The sequence below is a fragment of the Antechinus flavipes genome, chromosome 1 (assembly GCF_016432865.1).
Source record: "Antechinus flavipes isolate AdamAnt ecotype Samford, QLD, Australia chromosome 1, AdamAnt_v2, whole genome shotgun sequence".
Lineage (NCBI taxonomy): Eukaryota > Metazoa > Chordata > Mammalia > Dasyuromorphia > Dasyuridae > Antechinus > Antechinus flavipes.
Window position 1 is genome coordinate 536,169,902 of NC_067398.1, and position 14,570 is coordinate 536,184,471.

The 14,570-nt window shown below is 37.7% G+C and overlaps 1 protein-coding gene across 1 annotated transcript in view; it reads left to right on the forward strand.

Annotated features, from left to right (window-relative positions):
• Positions 1-459: 459 nt before the first annotated feature.
• Positions 460-14,570, forward strand: part of LOC127544089 (nuclear transport factor 2-like) — a 32,706-nt gene continuing 18,595 nt past the window's right edge. The window contains exons 1-3 of the mRNA XM_051970580.1: positions 460-1,011; positions 6,681-6,793; positions 13,735-13,806. Coding sequence (XP_051826540.1) covers positions 6,695-6,793; positions 13,735-13,806 — 171 coding nt within the window. The 5' untranslated portion in view covers positions 460-1,011; positions 6,681-6,694. The remainder of the gene's footprint in view (positions 1,012-6,680; positions 6,794-13,734; positions 13,807-14,570) is intronic.

Below are 14,570 nucleotides of genomic sequence, written 5' to 3' on the forward strand. Positions count from 1 at the left end.
CTTGGGGTTTACATCAGGCTTCGTTGCACAGATAGCCCGTCTGCACATTTCCCAGGGATGAATATGCACCACTTAACATCAAAGGATTTTTAGAGTGAGATGAGACCAAGTTCAAAGCCCACAGTTTACTCACAGTGAAACTGAAACTGACATGGTGAAATGAGTTTCTCCCCCAAGGTCACACAGTTAGCAGGTGACAGAATTCAGATTCGAAACCAGACGCTTGAAGCCTAAATGCGGGTCTTCCCACTTGTTTTAGCAAGATTTGCCCACAGTTGCTTATTCGTGCTTATTCTTTCTCTGTGTCTCTGTCTCTCTGTTTGTGTCTCTGTCTCTGTCTGCCTTTCTGTCTCTGTCTGTCTCTCTGTCTCTGTCTCTCTCTTTCCCCCACCCGCCCACCTTCCCTCCTCCGGGAGATTTTTGTTTCTTTAGGTACCTATCTATGCCTAAGAAGAAACACTTTTCCCATCAGATCAAAGTAACTGGCAGATATTGGCAAACAAATTAATTGCGGACGCCCATCCTCCGCCACCCTCTCTCTATCCTAAGCGGACATCTTCAGCTCTCCGCTGCCCCCTCCCATCTTTCTCCTCCGCACGCCCCAGCAAATCTACTTCAAACGCTGCTCCGATCCCATTAATCATGCTCCTTAACCTCCAGTTCACGCGTGGGGGAGCACGGCCTAGTGAAGGAGTTTTTATGAGGATTCCTACGGGGGCAGGGAGAAAGCTCGGGGAATTGCCACCCCCTCCCCAGGCATTTGTACACCTCACTGCATTCTGGAAATTTTTCGCGCCCCCGTCCAGAGACGAGGCACTGGGTTCAGACAGCAACAGTCAAGGCTGCTTTCTCGGCTTCAGCTCTTCGTCCGAGTCCTAAGACCACCAGGGCAGCGCCACCTACCGGCCAGCCGGCACCTGGGAAGCGGGATACTACCCAATAAGGTCTTGCCGCTACTCCTGCACGATTTTCTTTTTTAGCTTCCCGGGCTCCTCCGCCCCAGTGCCGCAGGTAAGAAGATGGGGTGCTGGGGAAAGCATCTTGGGATGGGGGCTATGGGAGAGAATGTGGGTATGGAAGTTTACACCTGAACGGCACAGGATACAGCAACCACGACAATCTCGGCCATGCAAGGGTGTGGGTTTGGGTTTTGTTTTGTTTTTCCATTCCAGTAGTCCCAAAGTTGGACGAGAAGCTAAAAAAGAATCAACTTTGCTTTGGGAGCCGAATAGGTCATTGCACGAGGAGGGAGTACATTTCTTTATCCCTCATAAAGCAATGGGATGCTAAGGGGTTGGGGATGATGGTCAGCCAACGACCTGGACTCTACAGAGTCAGCTCCCGGCGGTGGTTACCCGCTTTGCTCGCGGGAAAGTGAAGCCTTTTGCATCTGGAGTTAGCTGCCAGACTCGAGGCACTCATTTTCCTTCGAGAGGAGGTGACAGCGGCAGTGGAGCCGTATCTCTGCAGCGGCTGGAGAGGAGTTGTACCGCGTGCTGCAGAGAGCGGGGTGCGGAGGGCGTGGTTCGAGGGCTCTGCAGCCCCACAACGCCTGTGTGCTTTGGGGGAAGGGGAGAAGAAGGGGTCGGGAGTAGACGAGGTGCAAAGAAAAGGGATGGAGCGCTACTATTGGGGCCCTGCAACTGAGGGATAAACGAGAAGAGAAGAATGAGGCACTTGAGTAAGTATAAGCATCTGGGGAGGGGGCCATTTACAGATGCCAGAGATGGGGAAGTGTGTGTGTGTGTGTGTGTGTGTGTGTGTGTGTATACGCGCGAGCGCGCGCGCACGCGCGTTATAGTGGGTGTGTTTGGGTGTGTGTTGTGTGTACGGATGATGAAGATTTGGGGGTGGGGGCTTGTCACTAAAACTGGGAGAAACGGAGCTTGGCTGAAGCTTTCCTTGCACCTAGTAGTTCTAGAAGTATTGCACATAAGCCCCTGGGGGTAGGGAGAGGTCGGAACAGGACTGTTCATCTCCTGCCGGGTGCCCCAGCGTGTTACGATCTGGAAGTGGGACCGTGGGGACCAGAAAAATGCTTAGTATGTGTGTGCCTCTCTTGATAGGAAGGCGACTTGTACCCAGGAGAGCCACTGCCTAGATCTCCCTAGCTTCTGGAGGGAGGAGCTGGAAGAGAGGGTAGGAGGCGGAGGCGGTGAGGGGGCTGTGGGTGGCACTGCTACAGCTACAGTAGGTGACATGCACGTGTGCGCGCGGCCAGCGCTGGGCTTGTTCCCGAACACAGCTTCTGAGTGTATCCCAGTTCTGGGAACTGGAAAGTGTGATCCGATTTGGAGGGCGCGGGGTTTTCGGAGGCAAGCGGGCGGGTGCTGAATTAGAATGTCTTTTGGAGCAGGGGATAAGAAAAAAGAAAAAAAACACCTCGTAATTTAAGGTACTTTGGGGGAGAAGGAAGAGTTGAGGAGATACAGAAGAAGGACGGAATCTTTTTTAAATGCCCCGAAGTGATGGCTGCGGGGGCGGTTTTGCAAGCTTTTCCTGCGGCTATTTCTGACTGGGGCGTGGGGGCGGGTGCGGAGGGTGGGTACTAGGGAGGGGGAAAACCCGCTGAGAATCGGTACAGATAAAAGTTTTAAGCTAGGAAGCAGAGATCGGCCTCTCATCTGCATCTCTCTTTGCAGCTGAAAGCGAGATACAGGTACTCTCCACTTTTTTTTTTTTTTTTTTTTTTTTAATTCCGCTATTCGGGACTGTATATGCTACAGCTGCTTCGTTGGGGGGAGAGAGGCAGTTTGGTTTTTCTTCTTGGGAAGGGAGATGGCCTGAAGAGCCGAAGGTTAAGCAGGCCTTGCCCCAGTTCTCCCAAGGTGAATGAACCCTTTTTGGCTTCTTGGAGGGGCTCTGGGCATAACCTCTGAGAGCAGAGATTCGGCCCTCCAAGTTGGGTTACTGATAATAGGGTAAGCTTATAATACTACAGTGGACCTTGTCTTGGTACGGGCAACGTTGTCTCGAGACTGAAGACAGTTTTCTAAGTTGCAATTTGTAGGCTACGGAGGAAGCAAAAAACATTTGGAGTGAAAGAGTTTCTTGTCCTCATCTAATGGCACTACGAATTTCAGAGGTCTCTTTTTCTGGGGTTTAAAAGACCTCAAGAATAGGGTTAGAATTACTTAAATAGCAAATAGCGAGGCAGCATCATGTGGCCCGAGTTTCTTCCTTCTAAAATAAGTTTTTATTATTTTGTTGAGATCAACAAGAAACCCTCAAAAAGAACTTGTAGTTTAAACCAAAATTCAATGAAACTAAACTAGTTCTTTGCTAGAAAGACGTAAAAGTTTTTTTGTTAGCCCATTTTGCACGTGTGTGTTTTCATAGGATGTTAAAACTGTCATTTTATCATTTCCTACTTCTGGATTTTACTAAGGAAACAGTTTGCAAAGTTTGCAATTGTCTTGGCTTTGGTGTTTCCTTCCAGAGTAGATGATCCACTCTTTTCCTACCTTTGTAGAGGAATATTCATTATGAGAGATTGTTTAAGAGCTCCACTTCAAGAATTCTAGTTTGGAATTTAGAATCTCTTTCTGTATTGATGCTCAGTGATACAAAATGAGAAGAATGGTCTTTAGAGCCATGGAAATATATTTTTAAAAAATTGTCATACTCTTGTTTGTGATGCCTACAGAAGTTTACTATCTTCTATATATTTTCATTTAAGTGATCAATGGGTCAGAGTAGTTAGTTTCACCATTGAAGATCATAGACATCTACAGCTCATTTCTATCCTCCAACTACCAACTTGATGATGAGCCCCCCTAAATAATTCTGATGGTCTTTAACCAATAGATTTACAAGTCATCACAAGAGCTTTGCTCAGAACCATACAACTTTGATAAGACTGCTAGAAATTGTGCTTTGCATACATAGCCTTTGAAAATAATAATAAAAATAATAAATCACTTTAATTTGTAATTTGGTCTGGACTTGTGATTTCACAAGTATAGCAAATTCTTAATGTAGAAACTACTTCCACTAATGTAGATCAGCAACTTCCCTCATTGATTACTATGTATAATCTTGAGCAATGCCTATATTTTGTATTTTTACTGTTCTTTTTAGCCCAGTTTCTTAACATGGTGCCTAACCTTTGATAACCATTTAGTAAATGATTGTTGATTAAGTTGTTCTTTCTATTCCTAGAATCAAATACCAGCTGATAAAGCCTCATAATATGACTACAGTAAAGTGGCTCATGTATTCAGACATCTTTAAATAGGACTTCATAGGAGAGGCCGGGAAAGAAACAATTAAAAGAAGCCATATTTGCTTCCATTTCTGCTAATTATACTAATTTATGAAAACTTAAGAGATGACTGATTTAACATCATAACAATTATAATTGAAATCTTCAAACTTCAAGGTTTAACTTGTTACTGAAAACCAGTTACTTCTCATCTGATAAGTTGTCAATAATAATTCATATGTGTATAATGCATTAATATATAAAGTACTTTTTCACACTTGTGAGGTAGTTAGTACAAATGGTATTATCCCCATTTTAAAAATAAAGAAAAAAAAAAAAAACCCAGGCTAACTAAAATAAAAATTAAGGTCTTCTGAGTTTAAGGTTTTGCCCCTCAACAGTGCAACCTTAATCATGTGATTCTAGCTGAAATGGAAAATGTTCTAAAGTCAATGGGAGGGGATAGAGGGAAGAAGCTAGAGTCAGGCCATTGAACAATGTCTCTACAAGGTACTTCCCTTTCTTTCTCTCTATAGGCAAATACAGCCAAGGAATCTCTACACTGCAAGGTGGAAGAGGGCCTGGGGAGCTTTTTAAGAAAAAGATCAAAAGGATCTTTTGTTACATTCTTGTTTACTAAATTTAACATAATTACCAGTGACATTTATTGAAAACTTTTCCAGTTTTCTGGATTAACACAATTTGTCTCACACCTGGCTCTTTTTTCCTCTTCCTGCCACTTAATCATTACTATTGCAATAGCATCTTTTGCTCTGACTCCCATCTCCAATCTAATCTTCATACTATTGTCAAGTAAAAAGAAAAAAGGCCTAGGATAGAGGCCAGGAATACATTCATATTATAAATCATCAGAGTAGGACTTAGGGTGAGAAATACTTAGTAACATGTTCAATAATTATTTGGTGTTGGCTTCAATTACTACATTTCTAGGCTTGAAGCTTTTTTGGGTTTTGTGTTTTTTAAGCTATATAATTGGCTTTGAATGGATTAAAAGCCTTTTTTTTTTTTAAAGTATACAGTTACTATATGTCAAGCACTGTGTTACATACTGAGGCTATACATAGAAAAAGTAGCAATCTTTGAGATGTGAGGATTGTACTGTGGGAGCTCTTAGTGTATGTGGGAAGACACCACATGAAGATAAGAAGGTGCTGTTACAAGGTGAATGGCAAGACATAGAATCCTTTGGATATCTCACAGGAGTGGCTCCCTCACATTGGAAAGGGAGGGAGAGGTCTTAGGAGATTGGAGTTTCTTTCAGTCAGACTAAGACCTGGTAAAGATCTTAGCTTAAAAGGGCCAAAGTCTCTGACTGCATCCAGGGCCATCTCCAGTTATCCTGCTATATATATCTTGCTCCTGGACCCAGATGGCTCTGAAGGGGAAAGTGAGACAGGTGGTCTTACACAGCCCTCCCTCACTTAAATCCAATTCACTTGCAGGTCATAGCATCATCTTCCTGATGTCATGGTCCTTTTCTAGAATGGACAAATAACTCTGTGTGTCTGTGTGTGTGTATGTACTGTTAGTGAACCCTATTAGAATATTAACTTGAGAGTAGAGATTGTTTCATTCTTTGAACTTTGATTTCTCAATGTCTTGCTTAATAAATGATATTATTAATATTGCTATCAATATTAATAAGATTAAATAGGTGCTTAATAAATGACTGTTGAGAAAAATGCAATCACTTTATATTATTTGAGCCTTACCACAGTCCCAGGAGGGAGGTAGCTCTGGTACTGTGTAGAATCATTTTACAGTAGATATATAACCTATAACTACATATGCTATAATTAGTAAATAGAAGTTAGTATTTAAATTCAAGTCTTCCCATTTCTAGTCCAATATGCTTTTCAATCTGAACCTAATATCTTGGTTGTACCTAACAGGCTAAAATTGATAGGTATTCTAGTTACACCTTAATTTTTTGATTTTTAGATTTCCTTTTTTTAAAAGGTAATCCCTGAAGACTAGTTTATATCCCTGTGATTACCTCTAATTCTTTTAAAAGATTGTGGGTGTTAGCTGTGTTTCAGAACTTTTATTTTTATTCTCATGTTCAGCTTGGTATCTGCTATAAGTTTGATGATGGAAAAATTTCATTGAAATTTCTGCGCTCTGCTCTTTCCCTTTTCTCCTCTACCTTTTTTAAAAGCTCTTTTGTGAGTTTATATATAGGCTCTGCATGTGGCCTGTCACTTTATTTTTAATGAATTCCTGTGGTGAGTCCTGAATAGCATGGTAAGTAGGAAATGAATTGATATATAACTGTTTTCATGGGAAATCATTTACTCAGCATGTAGTACCCTGACTGTGTACTGTTAAAGAAAGAACATTTCCCCTTGCCTTTTGTTTTAAAAATTTGTCTGCATTTTCCAGCAATTTTACCAATATGGTAGCACTTTGTGTTGTTGGCACAGGGTCTTTAAAGCAGTCTTTGCTTCTTTGACAGATATTGAATGAAAAATGGCTGAAAGTCCTATGTGGGAGCAAGTTGGAGCAAGTTTTGTGCATCTCTATTATCGCCACTTTGATGCTGACAGGGTACAACTAAGTGCTCTATATGTAGGTATCAATTTGAATGTGATTAAACTCTTTTTTTCCCTTCTTCATTGTTGATCTCCTTGAGTGACAAAATTTATTTCGAGAATAATGGGCTTGGTGTACTTTAAAAACTGAGAGAAAATTCTTTTTGGAAAGTAACAATTTAAAGATAAATGTATATATGAATAGAGAACTTTTTCTCCCAAACTATATGACCCTTAATTTTTGGGTCCAATGCTTACGTTTGATATTCTACAGCAAAATTATTTACATGTGTTTCACTTTTTCCACTTTCTAATTGAGAGCATATGTGTGTGTGTGTGTGTGTGTGTGTGTGTGTGTGTATAAGGACACTTATAGAAAATGAGAAGAAAGGAATTAATTATTTTAGATGTTCTCAGCAAATGAATAATAAAGTCTGATATTAAGTATTTGTTCTGGGGAATTGGAATGCAAAAATATGATAGTTATTTTGTGAGTACAGTAAATGATTAATTGATTTTTATTTTTCAAGTTTTTAGCTTATTGGAAGCTGTCTATTTCTGGTAAATATCTGTACACAGGTATAGAGGGAAATGTAAATAGAAAATATATGGCATTTATGTTCTCTTACTCTCAGCACTCATAGGGTTCTTATACTCTTAATTAGGATTTTAGATGATTAACAGCCACTTTCTTAAGGAAATATTTAATAGAGACCTGCCAAGTAGCCCCTCTCCCCACATTTATTCCCTATAGCCAAATACTAGCATTGAGGGAGTTATCCCCCAGCTAAATGAAAAGCTAAGAAGGGAAATAAAGTTCTTAAAACTTAATATATTTTTAAATAATTAAGTCTCTTTTTTCTTTTTTTCCCATTTAAATTAAATTTTATTTACATGCATATATATTTTCAAATATGATAAATAGGTACAGATAAATATACAGTTTATGTCTTAATCTCTGAATTCATCATTTCTCTCAGGAGGTGGGTGACATGTTTCATCTTAAGTACTCTAGAATTATGGTTGATAATTGTGTTGATTACTAACTTTGTAAAGACAAAATTGTGTCTTTACAGTATTACTACTAAAGTATCCATTGTTCTGCCAGCTTTCTTTATTTCACTCTGCATAAGTTCATACAAGTTTTCTCTGATTTCATCTAATAAAAAAATTTTTTAACTATCCCTTCCATTATTTCTTGTAGCAAAATAACATTCCACTATACATCTATTATAACTTGTTAAAGAGAGATCCCTCAATGTCCAGTTCTTTTTTTTTCCCGAGGCAATTGGTGTTAAGTGACTTAACTAGGGTCATACAGCTAGGAAATATTAAGTGTCTGAGGCCATATTTGAACTCAGGTCCTCCTGACTTCAGGGCTGGTGGTCTATCCACTGCACCACCTAGCTGCGCCTCAATGTCCAATTCTTTACCACCAAACACACATGGAAAAAAAAGAACTATTATAAAGATTTTTGTACACATAGATCCTTTCTCTTTTTCTTTTATCTTTTTGGGATATAGACTTCTAAGTGCTATTGCTGTGTCAAAGAGGATATACAATTTAGTAGTTTGGGGAACAGAGTCCCAAATGACTTTCCAGAATGACTAGCAATGTTCATTGCTCAATCAATTTTTCCATTTTGGTCAACTTTATCAATATAATGAGTGAGCTTCTCCTTTTAATGTTTAATTATAGCCTGCTAATGAGAGGCAGATTGGTTTTCCTCATTCCATTATCTTGATGATTAAATAAAACAAAACACTTATTATGGTTTTGAAATCCAGTTTCTTTTTTTGGCCTTTTATATTTTCTATTATTCTTGTCACTTCTCTTTCTGTTATTTAATAATTGATTTCAAGTCTATCATACACATTTTGAATAGATAACTTATACATATCTATCTATTTATAAATATATATCCATGACTGAGTAATAACTTCCTTGTAGTTTTTAAAGATTATGAAAACTTTAATATATTATCTCAGTTAAAATAAAAGGCATGTGAAATGGGCAAGTGGTATTAATCATAAGTCCACAGTAGGGAAACAAAAGCTTAAAAAGATGAACTTGTCCAAATTCATATAGCTGGAGAGTGGAAGAGCTTGAATGTGATGCTAGTCACTAGGATGCTAGTCCTTTTACTCAATCCATAGTTCATTTCAATAATTTTATAGACTTTCTGGAATCACAATATTCAAAATTATTTTATACTTTAGAGAGGGTTAAGTGTATAAGCATTAGTTTTACATCTTCTCTTGCCAACTAATATTTATTAGACACTATGTGCTAAGTACTAGGGGTATAAAGAAAAATAAAAAGCAATCCTTCCTTGCATTGTGAAGAGGCCAGGTTCTGAAGAGCTTTAAAAGCTAAACAGAGGAATTTATATTTGATCCTAGAGGTAACAGCAAATCACTGGTGTTTATTGCATTAGAAAGCAATATTTTTAATTTATATTTTTAGGAAGATCATTATAACAGCTGATTGAATGGAATAGGGAGATTCATGAAACAGAGAGAAAAAGAAGCTAACTATTATAATAATCCAGTGATGAGTATCTAAGCTAAAAAAAAGATCATTAGTAAATTCGGAGACAGAAATTTTGGTTGAATGATGTAGTCAGAAGCCAGATTGCAAAGGGTAAAGAGGAGAATGAGAGGAAGAGAAGTGGAGGCACATTTGAAATCCAGTTTCTTTTTTTGGCCTTTTATATTTTCTATTATTCTTGTCACTTCTCTTTCTGTTATTTAATAATTGATTTCAAGTCTATCATACACATTTTGAATAGATAACTTATACATATCTATCTTGGAACAGTGTTCCAAGGAGGTTAACTAGGAAAGGAGGAAAGGTACAGGACAATAGCTAATGGGAATGGACAGATCAAATAATAATGTTTTGAGGATAGAGGCAATGTAGACATATGAATACATAGGCATTAAGGAAGCACCTACTAAGTAGACAGAGAAAGACTAAAGATTTATGAATAGGGATGGTAGAGCATGCAATATAATAGAGATGAGATGGAATGAGATCACTTGCACATGATACACTTGATTATATATACTTGATAAGAGAGAAATAAACAGAAGTTAAATGACGTGACCAAGTTCACACTGCTAAGGAAGTAGGAGATGCCTGATTTGAACTCAGCAGATTTGAACATTCTGCTATGCAGAGTTTGATAGGGAATTGATTTAGAGAGATTGGTAAAGATTGCTTTACCAATATGAGGGCTCAGTTGAGATTGTGTAACATAAATTTATAGTGGATCCAGTCAGTTTCATTCAGTAAATCTTGTGTGAGGGTAAAGCAGTGAATGGTAGGAACCATTCAAGGCTAAGATAGGGAAGGGCAAGATCTTTGAAAAGATAAAAGCAATAAGGGACTCAAGAGGAAAGTGGTTTACCAAAGGGTCAAGCTGAGGAAGGGAAGAGACTAAGCAATGTAAGAGTGAAGAGCTGAGAAAGAACTGAAGTATGTAGAAATTGGAGATGGTGGTGAGAAAGATGAAGGCAGTAAGGACTTGCAAGGCAAAATGAAAAGTAGAATAACAATAGATTATGAGTAGATAAAGGAATTTTAGAGTTCATGAAGATGGATAAAGAGCAATTGGAGTGATGGCAAAAAGCTGTGGTAAACTTGAAGAGTAAGTTATGAGAATTGAAGAAGTTAAAGCATTTGAGCATATTTGGTAAGTATGATGAAATCCCTTAGTGTGAGGGCAGGAGTGGGGGAGAAGACAAATCTGTGAGCCAGGCACTAAACTTATGAAGGAAGGAAAAAGAAATTCCTGGAGGTGTGTAGATGACAGATTCAAGAATCTTGATTAGATAATAAATATGGATTGAATGAAGCTCATAGAAGTAGAGATTACTGAGTTATGGTGATAGAGGAGAAACACAAAAGTGGTCATAGGGAAGAAAGAGTAATATAACTTTCTCAGCATGACCAAAGTCAGTTGGGAGATTTTAGTGAAAGCACAACCAGTTATGGAAAAGGTAGCCAGGGAATCTTTGTCCTGAGGGGAGCGGGGGGGAGGGGGCGAAGAAAGGGGGAGAGGTGGGTAGACCAGGTCTCAGTAATAAAATGTAAGGAATAAGAAAAGAAAAATATTTAAGATGAAATCCAATTGTACCCATAAGCAGGCATTCCAGAATGCAACTTGCATTGCATTTGGGTACTTTTGGAGTGGAATATTAGGAGATTTAGGTCAAAGGGAATAAAAATAGGCAATAGTTTTTGGGGAGTGAATAGGAGAACAGGGTTTGAACAATGGCAACCAGATTCTTAATCACTGATATGGAATGAATAGATCAAAGTAGAAGTATAAAAATTATTGAAGAACAAGTTCAAGTAAGTTGGCATTGTTAACTGGGGTTCAGTCTCTGACAACTAACAGCTTGATGGGCTGGAAATCAGGAAATAGGTAGGGCTGCAAAGAAAAGAGAAGAGGAAAAAAAGATGAAAGGAAGAGCAGAAGGTGGCCAGGCAGAGGCAAGGCAAGTCTTTTGGTGCTGCAGGTTGCTAGTGAGGATATTGGCCTGAAGGTCATCTTGTCATGTTTCTTCTGTGGGTAAAGATAAAACAAGGTGAAGATAGTGTTGGCAGGAAGAGCCAAGTGGTAAAATATGTATAAAGTTTCATAGTTGTCAGTATGTGACATCAAAAGATTGCATCTGTTGTCATATTTTCACTGCTTCTGCATCCCTTAGCCTGTTTCAATGGAGTTACCTCCTTTACCTTCTAAATTGAATGAAAATAATTGCTCTTTTCTTTAGAAAAGAAACCATGTTTTGTGTTCTATGCAGCTATATGACATTCTGTGGTAAAGGGAATTATCAAAGGTAACACAGAATGCATTTGGTGCAGAATGTGCCAGTTTACCTGCTGATTAGAGTATACAATGGTAATTACACTGATGTGATCATCTGTTCCCAATATGTCCTTGGAGTATATTTCCTAATGCATTTCAATGTTGTAGTTTTATTTTTAAAGGATCTATGAGGAATAGATTGGGGCTATACCTTAAAATACATCTGGGGTGGGGGGGAAATTGGCATACAGGTATGTTAATAAACCTCCTACAGATGAAGTCATTAAGCAAATGAGCATTTGAAGTTTGTACCATCTGGGTCTTCCAAATGTTTCCCTTCTTACAACCCTGCTCCTCTTCCCCAACCTCCCACAGATCTAAATAGACTGTACTATAACAATCCAGTGCAAGAATCATACTATCTATACTGGTTCTAGATAGGAAAAAACCTATTTCTGCCATTTTAAATTTAAAAATATTCATGAGGTACATAAATTTTCACATTTAAAAAATAAAAGTGACCCACAATCTCAATATTCATTGTCACATATAACATGGTAGTTGTATTATAAACATTTGGTTACTGCATCAGTTTAAAAATCACATAATTGTTAGATTATACAGCATCAAACTACCCAGAAATTCTCTCAGCCCTTGTTGCTTCTCTTTTGAATATTCTGTGCTTTTATTTGAAATAGTAATTGTTCTTTTACCTTGATTCGTCCTGTTAGGATATGTTAAGTTAGCATACACTAAAAATCCTGTCAATTGATATGACTGAAAAATTACTCCTTCTCATTGTTATTTCCTATGGCCAAACCTTGTTTATTTCCTATGAAAAATGCAGAAATTCAGAACTGATAGTATTTCCAGTTCATTTCATCTAAATGTAAGTCTCATAAATAAAGACAAATAGCACCCCCCCCCTTTTTTTTTCTGAGGCAATTGGTGTTAAGTGACTTGCCCAGGGTCACATAGCTAGAAAATGTTGTGTCTGAAATCAGATTTGAACTTGGATCCTCCTGACTTTAGGGTTCATGCTCTACCTACTGCACCACCTAGTTGCCCCAAAATAACCCATTCTTGCTCACTCTAATCCAAAACAAAATCTTCCATAAAAAAAAAAAATCATTATTACAAGAAATAATAAAGTAAAATTCCCTTTAAAACAATACTTCATATATATAAATTGCTTTTTAGCATTGTAGGTAGCCTCAATTAACCTCACAATAGATAGTCTCATTTTACAACTAGAAAACTTGAAGGGTTTGTGTTGTGTTGATTTTTTTAAAAAGCAGTTCTTAGGGTAGGCAAAGAGAGCAATTTTTAAAAAAGCATTCTCAGGAAATTTACACTGAAATTTACTGTATTAACAAGGTTTGATTTGTTGTTCCACTCATATAGAAATATCCACATGATAAGGAAGGAGAGTGCTATAGTAAGACTGTCAGACATTTATCTAAGGTCTTTTTGATTGCTTCTTCTGTATTCCAGGATACTTTTCTAGATTGGCAGGTCTAAAAACTTGATGTTATCAATTTCCCCAGGGTGTGATCAGATACTAAAGAATTAATTTCATAAGGATCAAATTCATAAGAGACTCACAGCAAAGTTGCTCATGTCCATGAAGAACTAAAATATCCCCATGTAAGCACAAAATGTACTTGGGAAAGAGAATTAGTTCCAGAAAGTTGCTTGGTGAATATGAAATCAGAACAAAAAGAGTTGAATGTTCTTAAAGGATATATTCATTAAACTACTGACTGCCAGTCTTCCACATTTGGTTATCAAGCTGCATTTTTCTTAAACAGTGATGGATACACCCACTAACTTGACCTCCTGGCTGGACTATAGGATTACACTGATTTCCCTGAAAGAGCCAGTCTCTACTTTTGGCCTTTGCCCAATTTATCTTAAAACAACAAGAAAGATAAAAACAAAAACCTTTGGGTTTTTTTTTTTTAATGTCTATCTTGCTGAATCCTAAATCATGGATTTCTTTAACCTGGCTAAAATGAAAACCCACATACTTTCTCTTTATCTTTGATACTTTTATTTTTGTTCCCTTCTGCTCATTATTTTTGAGTGTGATAGTGGTAACATATAAGAAACTAAATTTTTTTTCATTTTTTTCTTATTACATGCACTACATATTCAGACAGAAGCTTCTTGTTTATCATGGGAAGGAGAACAATTTCAAGGAAAATCAGCAATCATGGAAAAAATGCTGGTATGTGCTTTGTGTACAGAATGTAAGGAAGTTGGGACACAATTTTAATATACAGAGCATTGGACTTCAAGTCAGGAAACACGTTTGGATTATGGATCTATTAATATAATACTCATGTGACTTTGAGCAAATATTAAATGTTACTATAACAATGGTTTCTAAGCATTTAAAAGGGAAACTGTCATCACCAAAATCCAGCTTAGATTTCCAAGAATAGATGGCCAATGTCAATTTTTGATATTGTTACTAGAGTGATAGATCAATGAAATACTTTAGCAATAGTTTACTCAAATTTTAATAAAACATTATGAGAGTGTTTACAGATGAGCTTAGTTGATGCAACTATATGGATTTAAAATTGGTTGAATGAATGGATCAATGAGTACTTATCAATAGGTTCACTAACATCTACTTTAAAGGAGGTAGCCTTTCAAGATTTGTCCTTGATCCTATCAACATTTTTATTGATATGAAAAAAGACCTGGGAAAATGCTTATTAAAAGACATGAACCTGGAAAGGTTATGTAACTTTTAAACAGTTCAAAAGACAGTTTCTGGGTAATTTAATTATTAATAAGGCTAGCATGTTTATTAATAGAAAGAAGTTGATGACACTCTTACATGCCAAAGACTGTCATGGTGATGGACTCACAGTTTATATACCTTTGGAAGGGTGGGTGTTTCTGATGGTAGCAATCAATTTTGATTGATCAACAACTAATGAGAGAATGAATATTATAATGGGAGATAGACTTTATTAATAT